The sequence below is a fragment of the Felis catus genome, chromosome E2 (assembly GCF_018350175.1).
Source record: "Felis catus isolate Fca126 chromosome E2, F.catus_Fca126_mat1.0, whole genome shotgun sequence".
Classification (NCBI taxonomy): Eukaryota; Metazoa; Chordata; class Mammalia; order Carnivora; family Felidae; genus Felis; species Felis catus.
In genome coordinates this window covers 15,646,557-15,670,016 of record NC_058382.1, presented here as the reverse complement: position 1 = coordinate 15,670,016, position 23,460 = coordinate 15,646,557, and the positions used below count along the sequence as shown (strand labels likewise).

Genomic DNA, 23,460 nt, shown 5'->3' with positions numbered 1-23,460 from the left:
GAGACTGAGAGATCCAGTGGCCAAAACAAGGTGGGAGTTTCTTTCTCTTGTAGTTAATGCCCAGGCTGCTCAAAGTGGCAGGGACAGCTCGGGGACTTACACCCCTTTGTTTTGTGACACCTCATTTTCCTTCTGTATTGGTTGGTATGACTCCATATCCCCGTTCCTGTCTGTGGGGAGGCAGAAGGCGTGAGTGTGGAGGGCAAGCAATTTTATTTTGAAGAGCACAACCTAGAAATTCCATCACTTCCACTCCTGTCCTGTTGGCCAAAACCAAGTCATATGTCCATACCTAGCTGCGAGAGAAGCTGAGACATGGGGGGCCTCAGCCGGGTGGCTGTGCGCCCATCCAGATCTGTTTTGCCGTGGGAGGTCTTGGTACTGAAAGGAGGAAGGGAGGAGTGGAGAATGGACGGCAGTCAGCAGCCTCGCTGAAGCCTCTGAGGAAGGTCAGGCCCTCCCCACCCCCTCCTGGGCTGGTGTGGCCTAATTGGTCAGGGGCACAGGCACACCAGACGTTTCTCTGTAACCCACAACCAGATTCTGTGGACACAAGGGTGACTGCTTCAAGGAGAAGAATTTTGACTCCCCAAGCAGAAGTCACGGGCTAGGATGAAGTCAGTCACAACTTTCTCTTCTGATGCACTGAACACCAGGCTTTCCTCTGCAACCGGTTTTTTAAACTTTTTAACTATGGAAAATGTCGAACATACACCAAAGTAAAGAGACTCACCTAGCGAACTCCTGGGCCTTCACCAGTTTTCCGCGATTATCAGCCAGCCCGTGGCCAGTCTTGTTTCTTCCTTCCCTCCCTTCCCTTCCACCTGATTATTTCAAAACAAATCCTAGACATCCTATCATATCATCTGTACACATTTCAGCATTTATCCTGAAAACGCACAGACCCCCCAAAAACAACTGTCTTGTCATTGTCACACATAAAGAAGGAACAATAATTCTTGTCACATGAACAAGTTGGACTGTGAAATCAATTACTGGGTCTCAATCAAGAATTTTTGAGGACAGGATAGGAAAGAAGACAGAGTATTGCAGTCCGTCCCAGTAAGTAAGGATAAGTAGTCCTGTGTGAGGTGTTGCCCCAGTGCTACATTTGTCCCCCACTTTCCAAATTCTCCCCATCTGCGTCAAATGTGGTTATGTCTTCAGGTGAGTCCTTTCCCGTCCACACTCTTCATTTCCTGCTACCTACACTCAGGAATGTGATCGATTTGGATTGCAAGGAATATTTGTGGGTTAATGCACGTGTGAATGCATAGACTGGTTTGTGACATACAACCTGCTTAATGTGCGTAGTGGCCAGAAAAAGTGTGAAAGCCACTGTTGTAACAAGTACATTCAAATACCATAACTTCTAGCCAGGGAATGGCTTCTCACAGGCAATTTGAACTATTACACGTTCTCTTTCCTTAATGCAGTTTTAGGAGAGGGCAGACAGATCTCGATGTGACTTGTTTAATAGCCGTAGCCGTGGCTTGTTAGGTTCTTTTCTCCCAAGAAGAGGAGAGAATCCCTAAGGACATGCTGAAGGGCTGAGGTCCTCTTCCGCGGGTCCTCCTGTTTACAGTATACAATATCATGGCAAAAACCACACGTGGATGAAGCAAGGCCTTGTGTGGTCTGGTCAGGTCCAGGCTGGAGGACGGTCTGAGGAGGAGATTGGGAAGGGGTTTGTGCCTCTGAGAATGAGGAAGTAAAGAATATGGCGCGAGCCCCCACCCAGAAAAGATCCCAGGATCTCTGGTTGGTTGCTCCTCCGGCGTACTTTGTTCAGAGTCACTGTGTCAGGATAAAATAGTGGCTTAGAACAACAAAGGTTTGGGAGGGAGGGGAGGGTAGGTGATGGGCATTGAAGAGGGCATGTTTTGGGATGAGCACTGGGTGTTGTATGGAAACCAATTTGACAATAAATTTCATATATTAAAAAAAAGAACAACAAAGGTTTGTCTGTTGCTCACACTACATGTCCATCTTGGGTTCACCAGAGGTCTCTGCTCCACATTGTTCTAACTCTGGAACTCTAGCTGACCAAACAGCCATTATCTGGAATATACCTGGTAGCTGTGGTAGAGGGGAAAGGCCTATGGGGGGCGGGTCTCACTCTAGCAAGTAAATGCCCCAACCTAAATGACATGACAGTTCCACTCACAGCTCAAGTTGTGACCAAAACAAGTCCCAGAGCCCACCCACCCCAAGGGGCCAAGAAGTATAATCCTGCTATAGCTGGGAAGGAGGGAGGCCAGGGGCCTTTGGAATACATGGCTGGCTCCTGACTGCCACCATCTCTGCAAGCTAATAAGCCATATAGTTGCATATCCACGTTTCGTCTTCAGAAGTCAGGGGTCCAGGCTGAGACTAGGTAGGTGTTTGTGCTCCTATACCCTGGCATCACCTGGGAGAGATGGGAGTCAGCAGGGTCTTTGGCCCCAAAGCGGGGAAATCTGTACAGGGATCGTCCAGAGCTGGCCCCCAAACAGCTTCTGAGGCGAGATCCTACCTGTCGCCTACAGGTCATGACCAACGGCTGGGAGACGGTGGACATGACCCTGCGGCGGAACGGGCTCGGGCAGCTGGGCTTCCACGTGAAGTATGATGGGACAGTGGCCGAGGTGGAGGACTACGGGTTTGCCTGGCAGGCCGGCCTCCGGCAAGGTAGCCGACTGGTGGAGATCTGCAAGGTGGCCGTGGTCACACTGACCCACGATCAGATGATCGACCTCCTGCGCACCTCTGTCACTGTCAAGGTGGTCATCATCCCGCCTTTCGACGACGGCACGCCCCGGAGGTAAGGGCATCTGCCCTGTAAGGTGGGAGCCAGGTGGGGGTTGGCAGCTTCCAGAGAGCCCGCGTGTGCCCCCGCCCCAGTGCTGTCACTCGAGGGCCTTTCTCAGGAGGAAGAGCCACGACGGCAACCAGGTGAGAGTCCGCAACTATCGAGCACATACTGCGTGCCAGTTACGGTTGAAGCTCTGCAAATGCGTACTGTCCCATTTAATGTCTGTAACAGCCCCACGAGGTGGGCACTCTCATCAGTTCCATTTTGTAGATGATGCACACAGCGTGAAAAGTAGCTTGCCCCGAGGCCACACTGTACTGGATTCTCTCCTTCAACACATATTTATTGCGCCCCGAGTATGTGCAAGCTCCATTCGAAGCTGGGGATACAGCAGTGACGAGACAGAGCGCCTGTTCCCTAGAAGTTTGTGTTCTAGAGGGAGGGACAGGCAGTAATTAAATAGATATAATGCAGAACCAGGCAGTAATAAGGCTTAAGAAGAAAACTAAAGCAGAGTAAATAAAGGGCCTGCCCCATGGTGGGAGAACTGCTTACATTATCAGGGAGGGCTCCTGGGTGGAGGCAGCCTTGTGGTCTTCTCTGGGCCAGGGGGTCCCAGACGGAGTGTGGACAGAGGCTCCAAAGTGTGAGTGTGAGTGTGTGTGACACATCTGTCCGTGCAGCACGGAGAGACCAGTGTGGCTGGAACAGGGGTGAGAGGTGGGGGCAACCTTTGGGGGAGCTTATAGACACAGTGACAGGCTCAGGTTTTACTCCATGGAAAGTGGGAAGACAGCGGAGAGTTTGTTTGGGTTTTTTTTTACTGGAACACTTCAAACATATTAAAAGTGTACTGAGCCCCGTTTCAACACTAAGCAACATGTGGCCAGTTTTGGGTTTTCTTTTTTTTCAATCTCTGTACCTCCCTATCTTGGATTATTTGAACCCCTATCTCGTATCATTTGAATCCATCCCAATGTGTAGAATGTATCTCTACTCAATAAGCACCTCTAAAAAATTATGATGATGCTTAAAAATTTTAACAGTAAGTCAGTATCAATTACCCATCTGCGTTTACCTTTCTGTTGTATCAGAGAGATCTTTTTTAAAAATAATTGTTTTGTTGGGGCACCTGGCTGGCTCAGTCAGTTAAGAATCTGACTCTTGATTTCGGCTCAGGTCATGATCTCACAGTCCCCGTGTGGGGCTCAGCACAGAGCCTTCTTAAGATACTCTCTCTCCCTCTCTGTCTGCCACTCTCCCCCTAAAATTAAAAAAAGAAAAATGTTTTTAGAAGAGTTGTTTTGTTAATCAGGCTCCTCCTGTTGTATGTGGTTGATGGGTGTCTGTAGGCTCTCTTGACCTGTAAGCTTCTCCTTCCCCTTTTCTATTCCCCTTGCAGTTTAGTTTGGGAAGAGGCCAGGTTACTTGTCCTTCAGAGTTTCTCACTTCCTGGATTTAGCTGCTTGCATCCCTCTGATGTCCTTTACCCTGTTTCTCTAGCACATGAATTTCCTGTAAACTGGAGTTTGATGTAGAAGCTCGATCCAATTGTGGTTAAATTTCTTTTGGTAACACCACTTCCTAGGTGTGTGTCTGTCAAGAGGCACCACGTGTCTGGTTGGCCCTCCGTGAGTGACCCTAAGGGCGGTCGGAGGGTTCAGATGGTAGCAGCTGACCCGTCATCATGCATTGTCCCCCTCAGCAGCTCTTCGACATGATTGCCTAGATCAGTTATTTTGTCATGCATCACATGGTAGCGAGTGGTGTTCTCAATTCCATCATTCCTCCTTCATTTATTGACTGAAATTTTTCTAAAAAGAATGTTCCTTCCGTAACTATTTGGTTACTCTGAGGTGTAATTTATTATATGGAAAAGGCAAGGTAAATGCAGCTTTCAGAATAATGAGTTGGTACCCTAGCAACCTCCAGAGGTGACCGGAGACAGAAAGAGAGAGAGAGAGAAAATCACTACCTTCCAAGTGCTGGAAACACAGTTGCACAGGAGACAGTCAAGGCCTTGGCCCTCATAGAGCTACCGAATGGATCAGGGCAGGCAGACAACAAACAAGTAAGCAAATAGGATGATTTCACACAGCAGAGGGGGAGGCAGTTGAGCATAGTGGGGAAGGCAGGCTCTACGGTGAGATTACCGAGGTTTGAATCTTAGCTCTGCCCCGTAGTAACTGTGGCCCTAGGCTAGTGGCCTCTTACCCTGTGCCTCGGTTTCTTCATTTGTAAAATGAGGACAGTAATAGGTCCTTTCCCCAAAGGCAGTTGGGAAGTTGGAGAAAAGCTTTGTAAAGCACAGAGAACAGCCCTTGGCCTGTAGGAGGTGCTCTAGAGACACCAGCTGGGAGATACTGGGTGTGAGGAAGTAAAGAGCGCTGCCTGACTTTGGACAGGGTGGTCAGGGAAGGCCTGAAGGTGAGATGGAGCCAGAAGAAAGGCCTTGCAGGGGGGAGTGGCCATTACAAAAGTGAGGACAAAGGCCCTCGGCTTGTTGACAGACCAGAAAGGGGGTCAGGAGCAGAGCGAGCCAAAGGGGAGGTGAGATGAGGGGACCCTGATGGCTACATACATGTGACCTCACAGGGAGGGCTGGCGTCATCCTCACTTTACAGACAAGCAAGCTGAGTCCCAGAGTGGACCCGTCACTTGCGCAGGGTTGTACAGCTACTAAGTGGCCGACAAACCTCAATCCAGGTGTCCCGCCCCGCCGTGTTCTACCGCCTCAGAACGCTGTGCGCATGCCCAGGGGTGGTGGCTCCATCCGCCCCTTCTCGCTTGCTCTGACCTTGGTAGGGGGCAGTTCTGGGCACGGCGAAATCCTTCAGCCAAGGGCTTGGCCTCCCCTCTCCCACCTCCCCAGTCTCCCGGCCTTGGGACTCCAGTCTAACCCCAGCCGTCCCCTTCTCTCAGCCCTCTTGTGGCGCCTTGGCCCGGCCACACCCGCGCCGGGCTCTGCAGGGGCAAGTCGAGCCAAAGTAAGTCCGCAGGCGAGCTCCCCAGCAGACTCCCCCCCCCCGCCTCCCCCCCCTACCTTGCTTCGCACCCACACCCATGCCCACACGTGTGCACACGGTAAGCCAGCCCGCCTGCCGGACGACTCCAAAACTGGAGGTGCGCGAGAGGCCACACAGACTCCCTGGACCTGCAGGTAGGGGCCAACTGAAGCAAAAGTGAAAGTCTGCAAGTTCCTTCTCCAGCTTTGGGGAGGCTTTGGGGAGACCAGGCCAGGGAGGGCATGACCAGACAGATGAGCCCCGCTCCCTGCCCTCATTAGGAGAGCTGTCAGCCTGCCGCCTTTATAAGGCAGCCACAGAAACAGAATCTCCTGTTTGCAAGGGCAGGTGTGGGCCGAGACTTGTGTGGTTTTTGTTGTTCTTCAAATGCAGAGGTGTCTGGCTGACCTCATTTGCAGAGCTGATAATCCCAACTCGGGGGTCTCTCCAGCCTCTTGCTGCAGCCCTGGCCTCTTCTGGCTCAAATGGCGAGATAAGCTCTGAGGGGAGACGCACAGGGATGGGCAGAGGTGCTGTCCCTGCCACCAGCCAGGCTCAGCATGGTGCGCATCTGGACCCCATGCTCTTCAGACACTGAATAGGGTAGAGTGGGTCATCCACACACTCCCAGGCCACAGGACGAGTTCTTGAGTGATCCCAGCACCACTGGCCACAGCTGAGCCGGGCCGGGTAGCTGTGAGAACGTCCCACAGCCTAATGAGATGGTCATGTTGATCTTGGGCGCTTGCACAGGCTCAGGAGGGATGTTCTCATCTCACTTTTCTCTGTCACTTCCTGATGGGGAAGGCAATCTGGGATGCTTTTATCCCCTTTAGTTAGACTCAGGAGCTCCAGTCAGGGGGGTTAGAAACTCCTCCCTGAGAAGGAAAATTGAAACCACACAAGTAAGTAAGTAAGAGAGGTAAGAAAGGAGTCCCCGTGGCCTCCAGCAACTAGGCTGTTGGGAATTGAGGACAAGGAAGCAGTGAGGACAGAGGTCTGTGAGCCTGGGGGCGGTCCTCTCTCAGATGCCTCCTGCATGTGGCTGAGGTTGGAACACGGTGTTTAGTGCAACACTCTTGGTCAAGCACAAGACTAGAAGCAACCTAAATATCTAACCATAGAGGACCAGCTAAGTAAATCCTAGGGCATCCGTGTGATGCAATAGTATTTGATTGTTTAAAAAGAAAAAAAGTGAATTTGTTTGTGCTGAGAGGGCCTGGTAAGAAATAGTAATTGGGGGGCAAGGAGAGAGGGGGGAGCAGGATGATATTTGGAGTTAAGTGTGCTATTCTTTTTATTTCTATTTTATTTATTTATTTAAAAAAAATTTTTAATGTTTATTTATTTTTGAAACAGAGAGAGACAGAGCATGAGCAGGGGAGGGTCAGAGAGAGAGGGAGACACAGAACCTTAAACAGGCTCCGGGCTCCGAGCTGTCAGCACAGAGCCCAACGCGGGGCTCGAACTCACGGACCGTGAGATCATGACCTGAGCTGAAGTTGGACGCTCAACCGACTGAGCCACCCAGGCGCCCCAATTTCTATTTTAAATACTGTTTGCATAGGATCTCTCTGCATAGATATACCTGCGCAGAATATTTCCGAAAGAACAGACAAGAAGCTGGAAGCTGTGGTTGCTTCTGGTGGGTGAAACTGGGGAACAGGGATAAGGGACAGGAAATGGCATTTTATCTCACTTTAATCTTTAAAAGCAGTTCAATAAGTAGGGGCGCCTGGGTGGCTCAGTCAGTTGAGTGTCCAGCTCTTGGTTTCAGCTTAGGTCATGATCTCACAGTTCATGAGATCGAGCCCCAGGTCAGGCTTCACTTTGACAGCACAGAGCCTGCTTGGGCTTCTCTCTCTGCCCCGTCTGCCCCTTCTCTGCCTGCACAAGCATGCTCTCTCTCTCTCTCTCTCTCTCTCTCTCTCTCAAAATAAATAAATAACCTTAAAAAATACAATTCAAAAACCAAATCAACGAAGTGGGTTTCTCAAACTTTTCCATGTGTCAAAATCCTCTTTGGCAACTTGGTAAAATGCAAATCCCTGGGCCCTACCTCAAGGAAGATTCTGATTCAGGTGAGCAGAGATGAGACCCAGGTATCTGCATTCCTCTGCTGAGTTCTCAGGGTGGTTTAGGTGCTGGTAGTTCTCAGACTGGTGGGGAACAATTTGTTCCAGAGCCCCCAGGGAGGTGTGGTTGGACTTGAGAAGATGGAAAGGACACTCACCTCTGAGCCTGTGGGAACAGCAGACAGATTGGCCACAGAATCGGCTGGAGAAGCAACAGCATCAAATCCTGTTTATTAGGCATGTGGCACATGCCAGACTTTCTCCTAATGTTCTAGAATGCTTGCAGCCACCAGCATCTTACAGATGAGGAAACTGAGGTTCTGAGAAGGAGATCGTTCGCCCAAGGCCACGCAAGCTGTAAGTGGCAGGGCTGGGATCTGAACTGGCCATCTGTCCCAGAATCCCTGGCTCCCCACCGCCCTGTGCTGCCTTCAAGATTATTGGATAATGTTTCCCTCTCTGAGATCATGCCCAAGGACTCCTCGCCAAAGGCCAGGCTGTCAGTAACTGGGAGAGAAGTCACGGACCCAAGAAATCCACTCATTGGTTCCCACACCACTCTTCAGTGGGCCATTGTGCATCGGCGTTAAAGTTGTGGCCTTTGGAATCAACTTAACTGTATTTAAATCCAATTTCCACCTCTTACTGGCAGCGTGACCTCGAACAGGTTACTTAACTTCTCTCTAAAGTGCGGTGCAGTGATCAGGATTCTGGTTCCCAACAACAGAACCAACTCAGACTTTGTGAAGCAGAACAGAGCCTTTACTGGCTTCTGTACCTGACAAACCAGGAGACAGAGCAAGATCTAGATGGGGCCAGACGCAGGGACTCAGACGCCCTCACCAGGAATCTTCATCACCTATCTCCTTTTCTGTCACTGTCATTCTCAGGCCATCTCCCACTTGATGGGAACAAAGATGACCCACCCTTCTTCACACCTTCAGCTTAGGACTCCCCAGTGCAGCAGCCCCCGTGAACTAGATCTTTCCCCCAGGAGTTCCAAAAACCATTCCAGAGTTGATGCTGTCTCCGCGTAAGGCACATGACAGTCCTGTGCCAGTCGTGGTGTCCAGAGGGAGAGGAGTTTCTGATTGGCCAGGCCCGGGTGACATTCTCATACCCGGAGCCGAGAAGTGCACGCAGACGTGCTCTCAGGCGACGAGGTGTGAAAGCTGGGACGGCCAGAGCAGCTGTGTGCGCCGCAGCACCGTGATGGTACCCTCATCCGCCTCCACCCGGGCCTGGCATTTCTCCGGGTTCTGCTGAACATTTGTATTGCTGTCATTCCTCACGTGATGCCTGGTGAGGCATTGGTGTCTGCCATCCTACAGGAGCTAATGTTCCTAAAGAACACGGCGTGCCGGGCCCAGGTGCCAGAGCACCTGCTCGGGTCACCTTTTGAAGACTCCCTAGCAGCCACGTCCTGAGCCCCCAGCCACCAAATCCACCAGATCTTTTGCCAGCCCTGAAAGTTCCCTCTAGAGGACTCAGGAGAGCCACAGAGGATCAGCTCGATGAGGGCACGAGAGCTTCCGGGCTCCTCCAGGCTCAGCTCCCACAGCTGTTGGGAGGTGGATTTCGCGAGCGCAGCCCCCTCCTTGGGCTCAGAGCCCCCTCCTGTGCCGCACTGCAGCAGCGGTGGAGAATGCCAGCCCAGCCTGCGGATCTCCCCGCCTCGAGCCAGGAGCACCGCGGTTTGCATGCCAGCCTGGTCTGGGGGGAGTCACAGGCCGTTCTGCATCTATTTCAAGGTTCTGGATTTCGTGGCTTTTTTTTTTTCAATCACCCTGCAAAGTAGGTCACCTGCTCCTCTTCCAGCTGCCTTTGAGCTTCTTTGGAACAAGGCAGATACTATCCTTTGATTCTGAGGGCATCCGCCTTTCTGGCCCCGAGGACTGCTGTGGGGGAAGGGGGTGGGTGCTGAGCCATTCCATGGAGGACACTGGCCCACTTGAGGCCTGGGTGAGGGAGAAGGGTGAGGAAGGAAGGCAAAGAGAGAGTGAGGAGAGGAGATGAGGAAGAGAGGGCCAAGCGGTCAGAGCCTGGGTGTTGGGCCCTGTCCTGACTTCTCCGGGCTGCTAAGTTTCAGATCAATTTAAACGGTATCTCCTCGGCCTTTAAAACAGGCCTTCATGGTTCAGATTTGGCCAGGAAACCCAGCCCAGTGTGACGAGACGGCAGCCTCTCCTGGGCAACAGGCAAGCGTGCTGGTGGGCTGGGGCCCTTCGGAGTAACCGTGTTTTTCTTCCCAGGGGCTGGCTGGAGACCTATGACATGAATACCTCGGAGCCGAAGACGGAGCCAGAGAGCATGACCCCCGGGGGCCGGCCCCCCTACCGCAGCAACGCTCCCTGGCAGTGGAGCGGGCCCGCCTCCCACAACTCTCTACCCGCCTCCAAGTGGGCCAGCCCCAGCACCCCCGGCCATGCCCAATCCCTGAGCCGGCCCCCGAAGCAGACCCCCATGGTCCCCTTCCGGGAGCCCCAGCCCCTGCACAGCAAGAGGTAAGGGCTAAAGAGGGGCGCCACCCTGTCTCCCTCCCGTCTAGCTCCTCTGTGCTTTGCCCTTTTCTCTCTCCTACCCCTTTTTTCCAGTCTCCTTCTCCCCTCAGTCTTTCTCTCCTTCTCCTCCTTCTGCCTCCCTCCCTCCCTTCCCTTAAATTTTCGTTATGAGCCTCTTGTGTGAGGGCCCGGTGCTGGGGAGCTCCATGTCGGAGGCTGGATATCCATCAGACCATGTATGATTAAAACTATATATTTTTTAAAAGATCAAGGGACTGAGAAGCACGAAATTCAGGGTAGTGATTGCTTCCTGGGGGAGGCAGGGAAGTGGAAAGCGGGCCTGTGTTGGTGCATTCTAGTTCTTGGGTTGGGTGGTAGCTTTAGGAGTTGGGTTTTATTATGATGGTGGATACCTTGCAGATAAATTATTTCGAATGTAGTGTTTATTTAAAAATAAAGAAAATTTTCCAAGAAGTGAAGGAATCCAGCTTGCAGAGGGGCATCTTGCTTCCGCAGCCTGTCAGGCCCCGGTCAGGGCTGTGGAAGCTGACCACTGCATCTGTAGTGGGAGAGGGAAGGCGGGGGTATCCTGGTCTCCCACCACCCTCAGGGATGGTTCAGCGGCCGTCCCTCCATCCTGATGGGAGGGTGGCAGATGAAGCCGATGGGACGTGGTTGGACCTGAGGGAAAGGTCTAGCTTCCCTCCTCTGAGAGCAGGAGTATTCTCACTCACCCCTACCTCCTTCCTCCTGTTTTTGTTCCAGGCCTGTCAGCTTCCCAGAAACCCCTTACACAGCATCACCAGCAGGGGCCGACAAAGTCCCTCCCTACCGACAGCCTTCTGGGAGCTTCTCCACCCCCGGCTCGGCCACCTACGCGAGATACAAGCCATCTCCAGAAAGGTCAGAGTCTCTTCACTCTTTCCAAATTAAGGAGTCTGATGAAAGCTGGGGATCCTTCTTCCCCAGGAAATGCACGCACTCTACAAGTTCATTTGCCATTTTCTGGGGTTTCTGGATCCCTGAAGGTCATCGGAGGACCTCCAGGAGGATTGGCTATGTCCTTTCAGATTTTGGGCCAAGCTGTCCTGGGCAAGACTCACTGTTGGCTGTCCTTGTAGCAGAATTTCAGTTGCCATCTTCTTAATACGTGTATCCCTTGTTTAAGCAAGACCATCTGCCTTTTAGCTTGGCCATTCAACGACCTCTCCAGCTCCTCCTCTCCAGGACCAGTCCACCAGCATTACCCAGTTTTCCTGGCCTTTTAGACTTCAGTCCTGTCCCCTTGGACCCGTCTCCAGTCTGACAGCCTGAGGGATCCTCTCAACTCCTCTCAACTCCTCCATGGTTCCCTCATGCCCAGGCTGTCCAGCTGCCCTCAGCCCTGGTGCCCTGTGCCCTCCTTCCTCCAGGATCTCCATCTCAGGGGCAGCCGCCATATTCCTGTGTCCTCAGGCCAGAGCCATGGGCTTCATCCTGGGTGTCTCCCTTCTTCCTCCCCACTACTGCGGTCCATCCATTCAGCCTCCTGAGCAGCTCGGCCCCCCACACCCTCCTCCTCTCCCCAGTGCCCCACCCTGGCCACCTCCCTGAGCCCCCAGCCCTCCGTCCCACCTCCTGTGGTCCACCCTCCACTCAGCAGCCACGAGATCTTTCCATATCAGACCATGCCTGTCCCCTGCTTCAAACCCTCCCACGTGTCCCACGGCCCTCAGGACATAGCCTTAGCTCCTCCCCGTGGCCACCAGGCCCCACCCGCCTCTCCAGCGTTGTGCAGTGCCACATATCACCCTCCTTGGCCACTTGCACTTTCCTGAGTAGGCTGTCTGAATTTCAGAGCCCTCCTCCGTGTTCCTCCCTCTCCTACAGATTCTTCACACTCTTCACCCCACACTCCCCCATCCTGCCAGCTTGAGCACTGATGCTCCTCCTCTGGGAAGCCTTCCCTGAACCTCCCCCAGCACTAGGTGCTGCCACTCTGCCCTCAGTTCCCTGTGTGTTTCCTGACCGTGGGCTTGAGCATTCTCCCTCCATTCTGTTAGCGCAATTAAGAGAACGTGTGTGCGCACACATATCTTCAAGATCTAAGACCTTCCCGGTTTGTCTGTACGTGACCGTCACACAGCACAGGGACTGGCACGTGGTAAATCCTTGGGTGGGGTGAGTGCGTGAGTTTGTTTAGATAAGACCCCCCACCGCAAGAGCAGGGATCTGTCCACTCAGCCAATAGGTCTCGATCTTCATCATGCCTCAGGATCACCCAGAAAGAGGCCTTGAAACAAACATTTCCTCGGCCTCACCCCTGAGGCTCCAACGTGCTAGGTCTGGAGCGTAGAACATACAGGATCGATGCTGCCAGTCCAGGGAACACACTCTGAGAGCCACTGAACTAAACCATTGTTGGATTCTAAGCCTCTGCCGTAAGATTGGGTAAAACATACTTCCTCTTCTGTTTTCTGGCCGCCACCATTGAGCTTTCATTCAGCAGAGGGTCTCACACCTGCTGTGTGCCAGGTGCATAGAGCACTATTTGAGCTCCTCACTTATCTGTGGGTTCCTGTGGTCACTGGTGCTGGCCGTGGGGGAGAGCGCGCCCTAGAAACAAATGTGCACCCTGACAAACACTCTGAGAGTCTCAAGTCTTGGAAGAGGGAGCACAGCCCAGTCCCAGAGGTCAAGGCTGGCTGCCTGGAGGAGGTGACATTTGAACAGGGCTCTGAGAGATCACTAGGAGTTTGCCCCAGAGAAGAGGGAGGAAGTCATTCTAGGCAGAGGAAAGGCCACAGATGTGAGTAAGCACAATGGTGTGGAATACAGTAGGAATGAAGGGGAATCTGGTGTGGGGGGACCATGGGGACGCCTGGGCAGCAGCAGTAGCCGAGGCTAGAGGCTAGAAATGGCAGTTGGTACAAAGTGATTGGGCAAGAACGGAGATGGTAGGAATGATGTTACTGGTAAGTCCAGGGAGCATTGTTTTTCAGAGTCTTGAGGTGCCTCCCCTTTATTGTTATTTTTGAACTTTTTGAAATAAGTATAGATTCACAGGAAGTTGCAAAGAAATGCACAGGGAGCTCCACGAACCCTTCACCCAGCCTCCGCCATATAGTATCAAAGCAAGGCATTGACGTTGGTACAACCCATGGAGTTTATTCAGAATTCGCCAGCCATACGTGTGCATGTGTGTGTGGCGAGGGTGTGTGGCTCTGTGCAGTTTTGTCACGTGTGTGGTATTGCATAACCACCACTACAATGTACACACTCAGCTGTACCATCACCACAAAGCTCCCTCCTGCTACCCCCTTATAGCCACACCCACCCCTCCACCATTTGGCAACCATTAATCTGTTCTGTGTCTCTGTTTACTGCTATTTTATGAATGTTCTATAAAAGGAATCATATAGTATATATCCTTTTGAGATTCTTTTTCACCCAGCATAATTTCCATGAGGTTCATTCAAGCTGTTGTATCGATAGTCAGTTCCTCATAGCTGAGCTGTATTCCGTAGTTTGTTTAACCAACCATTCTCCCATCAAAGAATATTTGGGTTGTTTCTGGGCTTGGGCTGTTACAAACATTCATACTCTGAACACGCATGAAAACAAATTTTTATTTTCCTGGGATAAATGCCCAGGAATACAATTGCTTGCCAAGATATGGAAACAATCTAAGTATCTGTTGACAGATGAATGGATAAAAGAAACACAGTGCATATACACAACGGAATATTATGTAGCCATAAAGAGAGGAAGTCCTGCCATTTGTGACCACATGGCTGAACCTGGGGGTTTTTACACTAAGTGAAATAAATAAGACAGAAAAAGACAAATACTGTATGGTATCACTTATATGCGGAATCAAAAAAGTCAAACTTAGGGGGCGCCTGGGTGGCTCAGTCGGTTAAGCGTCCAAGTTCGGCTCAGGTCACGATCTCACTGTCCATGAGTTCGAGCCCCGCGTCGGGCTCTGTGCTGACTGCTCAGAGCCTGGAGCCTGTTTCGGATTCTGTGTCTCCCTCTCTCTCTGACCCTCCCCTGTTCATGCTCTGTCTCTCTCTGTCTCAAAAATAAATAAACATTAAAAAAAAAATTTTAAAAGAAAGTCAAACTTAGGACGCCAGAGTAGCTCAGTCAGTTAAGCATCTAACTCGATTTCGGCTCAGGTCATGATCCCAGGGTAGGGCTGTGCACTGAGCATAGAGCAACTTGAGATTCTCTCTCCTTCTGCCTCTCTCCCCCGCTTGTGCTCTCTCTCTGTGTCTCTGTCTCTGTCTCTGTCTCCCTAAGAAAAAATAAGTAAAATTAAAAAAGAATAAAGAGAGAGAGAGTAGGTCAATTGGGCTTTAAAAAAAAAAAGTCCCAAACTCATAGAAAAGAGAGGGTAGATTGGTGGCTGGCTGGGGTGGGGGAAATAGGGATATTTTGGTCAGGGGGTACCAGGTTTTGGTTGTAAGGTGAGTACGTTCAGAGGATCTAATGTACGTCCAGGCACGGTGCCTATAGTTAATAATTCTGCATTGTGCACTTGAAATCCGCTAAGAGAGTAGATCTTGGGCGTTCTCACCCCCAAAAAAGGCAACTACGTGAGGTGAGAGATGTGCTAATTAGCTTGATTGTGGCAATCATTTCACAGTGCGTACGTATATCAAATCATCACGCTGTACACTTTAAATATATGAGTTATATTTGTCAGTTATACCTCAGCAAGGCTTGGGGGGGCGGGAGAGATGCTTCTAGAGTGCTACTTGCTCAGCAAATGGAGAAGAGTGTTACTTCAGTGAATGTGTGTGCTGACTGTTCTGCAGCACACGTAGAGAAGTGTTGGGGGGGGCGGGGCAGGGAATACAATCGCTTGCTGTGTGGTAAGCCCATTTTTAGTTTAAAAGGAGCTGCCAAACTGTTTTCCAGAGCGCGCATACCATTTTCCATTCCCGCCGGCAGTGTGTGAATGATCAGGCTTCTCCACATCTTCACCACCATTGGCTGTCGCCACTGGTTTTCATTGTAGCTCTTCTGCTGGGTGCGTGAGGAGACGTCATCGTGGTCTAAATTTGCGTCTCTGTAATGGCTGGTGACGTCTTTTCATGTGCTTATTTATTTGCCAACTGTATACCTTTTTAGGAAAGTGTCCATGCAGGTCCTTTTGCCCGTTTTCTAATCGGATGCAGCATCTTCAGCTTTGGAGAGTTCTTTGTATGTACCGGACATGAGTCCTGTGTCAGCTGTGTGATTTGCAAATCTTTTCTCCCAATCTTTAATTTCTCCTTTTGTCTTTTTTTCTTTTTTTTAATATTTATTTGGGGGAGAGAGCAGGTGGGGGACGGGCAGTGAGAAGAGGACAGAGAATCCCAAGCGGGCTCTGTGCTGCCAGGCTGACAGCAGCGAGTCCCGATGTGGGGCTCAACCTCATAAACCTTGAGATCATGACCTGAGCTGAAATTGGACCCTCAACTGACTGAGCCACCCAGGTGCCCCCATCCTCTCGTCTTCTTAACAAGGATCTGTCACAAAACAAAAGGTCTCAATTTCGACAAGGTCCCAGTTACATTTTTTTGCTCTTTATGGTTCATGGTTTTGTTGTAAAGTCTAAGAACTCTTTGCCTCAATCTGGGTCCTGAACATTTTCTCATTTTTTCTGGTTTTTCACATGTATGTCCATGATCCATTTTGACTTCGTTTTTGCATAAGGTGAGAGGTTTAAGTTGACATTCTTTTTTTTTTTTTTTTTTTTTTTTTTTTTTTTTTTTTGCCTCCTGACGTCCATTCTGCTTCAGCACCACTTCTGGAAAAGGCTGTCCATCTTCCATTGCATTGCTCTTGCTCCTTAAAGCAAAAAAAAAAAAAAAAAAAAAAATCGTTGGAAGGGGAAATCAATTGGGCACGTTTGTGTAGGTCTATTTCTGGATTCTCTAGTCGGTTCCACTGAGCTGTATGCATGATCTCAGTGAGTACTCCCAGTGACTCCACAGGTAGGTACTTCATTATCCCATTTTACAGAGGGGAAACTGAGGCTCAGTGAGGTGAACCCACTTGGTCAAGGTCACTCTTGCAGGAAGTGGTAGAGCTGGAACAGGAACCCAGGCCCATGTGATTCTGGAGAACTGATACTGACCTGTCCTGCCAAAGGTCTCTGAGCTTATCCTCCAAATCAGGTTAACATACACAGTCCCTCCTGGAGTCCCTGCCCCAGGAAACTGTTCAGGCTGTCTGGCATGAACAAGTGGGAAAAGAACACTTCTTTGTTAAACATCAGCCCTTCCCAGCCTATCCCTCTCTTCCCAGGACTCCACAGGAAACCCAGTTCTCAACAGTTTGTTTGTGTGGTTTTTATCTCGGTCAACATCTAGATTCCAAGCTTTGCAAGGTCTGCTAGCACGACGCATCCCCTAAAGCCTCAGAAGTGTCTTTCCCAGTCAGTCACCAGCCCGTGGTAAGAGGCCTGGGAGCAGGCCAGGGCTGTACCGGTGTTGGCCCCAGCTCCTTTCCCCTCTCCTCTCCGCCCAGCTTCCCCAGGACCTCCTGGAACGCTTGTGACCCCTATGTCTCCTGCTGTCTCCAGTGGGCCGGCTACTTGCCGAGTTCATCAAGCTCTTAGAATTGTGACAGCCCTTAGACACAGAATCTGTCTGGTGCCCATCCTGGATTTACTGAGAGGTAGTAAGATGGCCTTTATCAGCCGTGTGAGTGTGGGCAAGTGACTTCACCTCTCCACACCTCAGTTTGCTCACATGTAAAATGTCTGTCCCTGAGCAGTGTTGAGAATATTCAAGGAGGAAACCCTTGCAGAGCACTTAGAACTGTGCCTGGCACATAGTAAGTGCTCCTTAACGGTTATGACAGTTACCACCAAGCACAGCACCTGTCCTGGCAGCGGGGGCAATTGCTGCCTGTGTCCTCAGGAGTTTGCCAGCCTCGTTGGCAGGGTGAACAAACCACTAAGCTCAGCACGGAGCATTAGGACGCACAGTGCAGCCGGCTCAGCAAGCCTGCAGGGGGCGGCCGGACCTTTGCTCAGCAGACCACCTGGATGGCTTTTCTTTTTTCTTTTTCCTGTTTTTCTCTGCCAGCTCCTTAAAGAATGGTGAGGAGGCATTTGACTGCAGGTGACAGAAAACCTAACTTGAGAAGGCGTGAGGCCCTAAAGGGGATTTATTATCACATAGCCCAGAAGGAGGGTGGCTGTAGGTCTGGTTTAGGGAAGTCCTCAGGGACTGACTCCTTTAGTGACCCATGGTGGCTGTTGTGACCCCCAAGCAAAATCAGTGCCCTGCAGAAAAAAATGAAAGAGCTTCTGTTTGCTTTTGAGAGTAAAGGAGCTGAGTCTCTTGGGGCATCTGGGTGACTCAGGGAAACGTCCGACTTTGGCTCAGGTCATGATCTCACAGTTTGTGGGTTCAAGCCCCATGCCGGGCTCTGTGCTGACAGCTCAGAGCCTGGAGCCTGCTTCGGATTCTGTGTGTGTGTCTCTCCGCCCCTCACCCACTCATGCTCTGTCTCTGTCTCTCAAATAAATGTTAAAAAAAAAAGTAAAGGAGCTGGGTCTCTTACCTATCCCTGAACCATCCCCTGTCAGGGCCACATTGGACCCACTTGACTATCTTAAATTTGTCAGGATTTATTCAGGTCACATGGCCGAAGGATGGGCTCCACAGGGGAACCTGGGCCTTACCAGCAGAGACAAAGAAGGTGACAGTTGTTGGTGTGGCAGCCAATAACGACGACATCATCCACCCACCTCACCCACCTCACCCGGTCATCTTGAGTTCACCCACGCATTCCTCCGTCAGTCCGTGTAGGAGACCAGCAGAGCGGCCAGAGCCCTCCCCTCCAGAGACACTCTTGCCCGCGTTCACATCTGTCTTGGTACTTTCTTCCATGGCCATGTAGGAAACCCAAAGCCAACATCCCGGCAGCCCAGCCCTGCCGACCTGAAGGCACTCCCCATCAGGCCTCTTCGGGGTCCGCCAGCACATCAGCTCCTGCCTGAAGATGCCTGAAACTGTAGTTAGTTTCTCACCACAACCAAAACCCTTTATCTTTAAAGTGATGTCATCTTCCAAGAAAAGGTAGAAGACTCTAACATTTCTCAGATGAGGTTGAGAATAGCTCTGATCTTCTCCTCTTCTGGGGATTTTTGCCCAGAGCCAGGCATGGTGAGGTGCCGGCATGTCCGCATTTCCAAGCAGCTTGACCAGGACTTGGCAACGTTTGAAACGGCGCCAAAGGGGACGCGCGCGCGTGCACACACACACGCCCCAAAGAACGGCAGCATAGGTCAGTCATTTTACACTGGGATAATAGGGTTTGTTAGGGAATTACGTGATTGGACAAAGTACAGGTTGTCTTCGTGGAGGGACAGTAGCTGAGTGGTGAAGCATGGTAAAATACTTCCAGCTAAAGACAGTCCGTCAGTTAGGATCAGGTTTAACTGCATAATAGAGAAAACAGTGACTCAGGCGAGACAGTTTCTTTCTTTCCCCAGTGTTGTCAGAGACCCAGGCTCCTCCTCACCAGCTCTCTGCTATCCTTGGCCTGTGGCCTACTGATCGTAAGGTGGCTGCTGGAGCTTCAGCCTTAAGGAGGTGACGAGGCCGAGGCACCCGCAGCACACTTGCAGAGGTTTCTTGGAAGTCCAGTGCACCACTGTTATCACATTGGCCAGGCCTGCAAGAGAGCCTGGAAATGTGGTCTGTGAACCAGTTACGTTGCAGCCCTGGGTACAGCCGGGATTCTGTTCCCAAGCCACAAGCCCAGGATAGATACTGGGGGAGCCTCCGCTCATACCTTCCACTTTCCTTGGGCTGACCCCCGCCACCGCTGACATTTTCTTTTAGTACTCGGGATTTGATGCAGACGTTTTGAGGAAGTGGAATAAACACATCAACACCTCAGTTTCCCTCTGCGGTGAAGCCACATTTTACCAGGCAGTTGGCTGGCTGCTGAGTCAGTATTGGATACTGCTGTGCTTTTTCTTGTTTTGGCTCTGTCTGCCTTCCCTGGAGGTAGTAGAAGTCAAGGTTTGGGGAGGTGGGGATAATACGTATTTTCTTGGCAGGTGGGTGGAAGTGGGTTTTCGGGAAGTCCAGGGCACCCCTGGAGCCCCCCTCTGCTGCCCGGGGGGTGGTGAAGCCTAGGGGTTTAGAGTCAGGCTTTGCAGAAACAGCCCTGGCTTTAGGCTGGTAGGATGGCCCCAGAGACGTCAGTTAACTCCTCTTTTCAGTGTTGGGGGTTCCAGTTTCTCAGCCTCCCAAGTTCCAAAGGAAGCAAGTTGGGGAATCACAAAGTCAGCTTCATTAACAGAGGCTCCGTGACTCTCCCAAAGTGCCGGGCCTGTGTCAGTGGGGTGTTCTAGCCACAAATAACTGAAATTTGGCTAGCCCAAACATTGTGGGAATGCATTATCGCACAGAAAAGGAGGCTCAGAAATAGGTCAGGCTCCAGGGAGGGTTAATCCGGCATTTCAACAACGTCATCAAGGGCCCAGTCCCTTCCGCCTTCTAAGTCTTGTATGCTCAGCATTGGCCTCGTCCTCAGGCTGCTAGCCTGAGGTCAACAGCGGGTCACGGTGTTCTGTCTGGACCCAGCAATACCCAGGTGAAGAAGAGAAGCCATCCTTCCTCGTCAGTGCTCTCAGGAGCCAGGAGGCTTACCTCAGAAGCCCTCCCCTGCACACTTCCCCCATTTCAGTAACAAACACCTGAAAATGTCAGTGACTTAAATCAGCAAAGGTGTATCTGGTGCCCACGCTAGAGCTCCACTGCTGGTTGGCAGAGGACCTCTCGGGACCCAGGCTGCCAGAGGCAGCCACTGTCCCCAGGTCGCTTCCCTCACAGCTTGTTGACAAGACCAGGCCCAGACCCCACCTAGCCAATCTCAAGGGGCCAGGAAGTACGGTCCTCCAGCCACGTGGAGGGCCAGAAGTATTTTCTGAGAAGCTTCTTAACTCTCACAACCTCTCACATCATATCAGCTAAGATTGTGTCGTCTGCCTTTCCCTGAACCAACCCCAGGCAGAGAGAAGGGTTTCAGTCATGACTGGCTCTGATCTGTGGTGGAATGGATGTTGGAGGCGCCCTTGGGATTCATTCCAGGACATAGAGCTGATGCACCTGGGACGTGTGGCCATAGGGAGAGCCTTCTGCTGATTCCTCCCTTAGATCTCAGCCGTCGCTGTGGGTATACAGAGCCAGCCTCCGGGAGAGCCCCTGTCTGCGAGATAACTTTTGTTATTTCATCCACTCTGCTACCCTGTGAAGTAGAAAATGTCATCATCCCATTTTTCAGATGAGAAAACCGCAGCTCATACTAATGAGCACTTGCCTGACCAACGTCACATAGCTAGTAAGGGATGGGACAGGGCTTTGAGCCCAGCTCTGTCTCACTCTGAAGCCTGAGCATACAGCTTCTCTCCTGCAGCGCTTCCTCCGACAGAGGGATGTACGCTGAGTTCTGGCCTGTTGGCCACTTCTCACAGCTCTGTGTGTGTCAGCCTCGGGCTAAGCGCTGGGCACACAGGACATCAGTCAGTCCTTTGAGGAAAGGCCTACTGCGATCACCAGCTTAGGAAAACTGTAGCTCGGGGCTAGGAAGTGACTCTCCCTGGCTGAGAAAGAGGTGGTGGCGAGGTGTGAATCCCAACCTGTCCAGCTCTAGGCCTCCTGTACCTACAAACGCTTCAACCCGAGACGGGCGTGGGGGGCGGAGCTGCTGGCAACACCTCACCCCGTTTCACAGCCAAGAAACAAGACCCCTGGGGAGCCTACCAGTAGGGCCTCCACCCAAGTGGCTTCTGCCCCTCCTTCCTTGAAGGACCCTGCATTGCCCGGCACTCCCTGGCATGCTTCCCGGGCGAGACTCATTCCTGACCCTCAGCTAATAGTATGTTTCCGGGATTACTCATCTAGGATCCCCTCCGCACAGAGCCTCCAGTGTATTTAAAACCCACCAGTGAGCAGGCCGTTGGGCTCAGATGGTTTTTGACACGCCAGCCCTTCACCCTGTGCTTGCTTCCTCTCGCTCCCCTGCAGGTATGCGGCCGCCCCACACCCGCTGCTGTCTTTTGATCCCCACTTCAGCCACGACGGGATGTCCAGCGGCGACTCCTCCTCAGGCGGCTTGACCAGCCAGGAGAGCACCATGGAGCGTCAGAAGCCAGGTAGGGCCTCCCCGGGACCGGCTGCCCCCGCCTACCTTGCCCAGCGGGACTTCCTATAATTTGCGAGGGGGCACACCTCCCCCCTGTCAGCGACAGATAGAACACAAAGGAAAGCTGTTGGAGCCTCGTGTAAGACTAGGGAGGTCGCCCCAGAGAGCAGCAGGGACCAGTGAGCCTGATCCTCCTCTGTCCAGACGCGGCGTCAGCAGATGGCACGCACTCAGGAGCCCGTGTACAGACGTGCGACGTGGAGGTGTCAACCTCCCAGGGAAACAGCAGAGAAGGACTAAAAGTGGTGCTCTCAGGGGAGCAGAACTGATTGTGTTCCGAGGCTTTTCATTACATAAACCCTCCTGTGCTCTTTTCTCACTGTTAGATGTGCAGCACATGCTGAGAAAAGAGCCGGATCATGAGTGGCCAGCATGATAGCAGGTCACAAAGTGAACACACCCACGTCCCACACCTAGGGTAAAAGGCTGAACGTGGCCAGCCTCCGAAAGCCCCCCAGGCCCCTCCCAGCCGGCACCCCCAAAGGCCACCCCTGCCCTGCTTCTCACAGCCAGACTTCGTTTTGCCTCATTATGAATTTCATGTATATGAAATACTCCTGCTGGCTTGATGCGTTTTGTGTGCACGTCTGGCTTCTGTCGCTCAGTACCATGTTATTGGGAGTCAGCCACACGGCTGTGGGAGGCAGTGCAATTTCTGAGTCGTTCTCCATTGTTCGAATGACCCACAACGTATTACTCCGTTCTGGCACTGATGGACATTTGGGTGGCTTCCAGCTTGGGGCTGCTTAGACTAGTGCTGTTGGGAGTGTTCTCATACCGGTCTGTGCTGAACACACGCTCACACTTCCGCCGGGTATATGCCTGCAAGTGGAATTGTTAGATCACATGTTTAACTTCATGCAAAGCTGCCACGCCTTTGCTCAGAGTGACAAGCCATTTCACACTCCCTCCCGTGACAGAGGAGAGGTGTGGCCGCTCCGTATCCTCACCAACCTTTGGTGGACGCATAGTGGTGTCACATTGTGGTTTTAATTTGCATTTTCTGGTGCCTGATAGGACTGAGCATCTTCTGATCTGTTTATCTTCCTATGTATGATTAACTGTGGGCATGTACACTTTGTGGAATATTTGAAGTAGAATTTCACATAACAAACTTGTCCCCCCTTGGAAGTCTGAGAACTACCCGATGAATGGGTGGGTTCAAAAGAAAGGAAAGGAATGAAGTGTAAAAGAGCATTGACATTGGAGGGGGGAGACATGGAGCTGTCCTCTTAGAGAGATAGTCGGGAATTTCCAGGCAGCTCCAGGGGCTGACCGTGTCAGAGTCGCCAGCTCCCTCAGGCATGGTGGGACAGGGAAGAGGTTGTGTGTCCCAGGAGTAGCAGCCTGGGCAATTTCTCGGCCCCCCAGCCCTATGGTTCCCTTAAACCAGGGAAAACAGTTGTGCTTCAGGCAAGTAGGTCGCCATCCCGACTTCGCTCCCTTCTGCTGCCTCCGGGGCCTGCAGACATGGCTGGCTTCTCTCCTCCACACACCCGATCCTGCCAGCCACTGCCTGCAGCCCTGTGCTCTTCTCCACAACAGACAGATTTGCATCTTTCCTTCCCCACCCAGTTCAGAAAAAGAAAAGTGTTGCTTGGCAATTTCATTACACCAAAGTGTAAAATGGAGAGGAAATTTTTCCAACGTTCACCCAAACAAGGTGTCACAGAAACTCACCATTGTCTTTCTCTTCTCTCTTCTGTCCCCTAGGGCTTGGCTCCCCCCTTACTTCCTTGGGACCTTGTTATAAGTTGACTTAACACCACTACCCCCCGCTACACACACACACACACACACACACACACACACACACACACACACACACAAAGAAATCAGGGCAGTCTGTGGTTAGAAATCATCATGAAGCCTAGGGGCGCCTG

General features: G+C 51.7%; 1 protein-coding gene across 9 annotated transcripts in view; it reads left to right on the top strand.

Annotated features, from left to right (window-relative positions):
- Window positions 1-23,460, top strand: part of SIPA1L3 (signal induced proliferation associated 1 like 3) — a 239,418-nt gene that overhangs the window by 170,126 nt on the left and 45,832 nt on the right. For all 9 annotated transcript variants that reach the window (XM_023245059.2, XM_023245055.2, XM_045046365.1 and 6 more), the window contains 4 exons: window positions 2,529-2,803; window positions 10,127-10,378; window positions 11,141-11,278; window positions 21,400-21,527. In XM_023245059.2, the coding sequence (XP_023100827.2) occupies window positions 2,529-2,803; window positions 10,127-10,378; window positions 11,141-11,278; window positions 21,400-21,527 (793 nt within the window). The remainder of the gene's footprint in view (window positions 1-2,528; window positions 2,804-10,126; window positions 10,379-11,140; window positions 11,279-21,399; window positions 21,528-23,460) is intronic.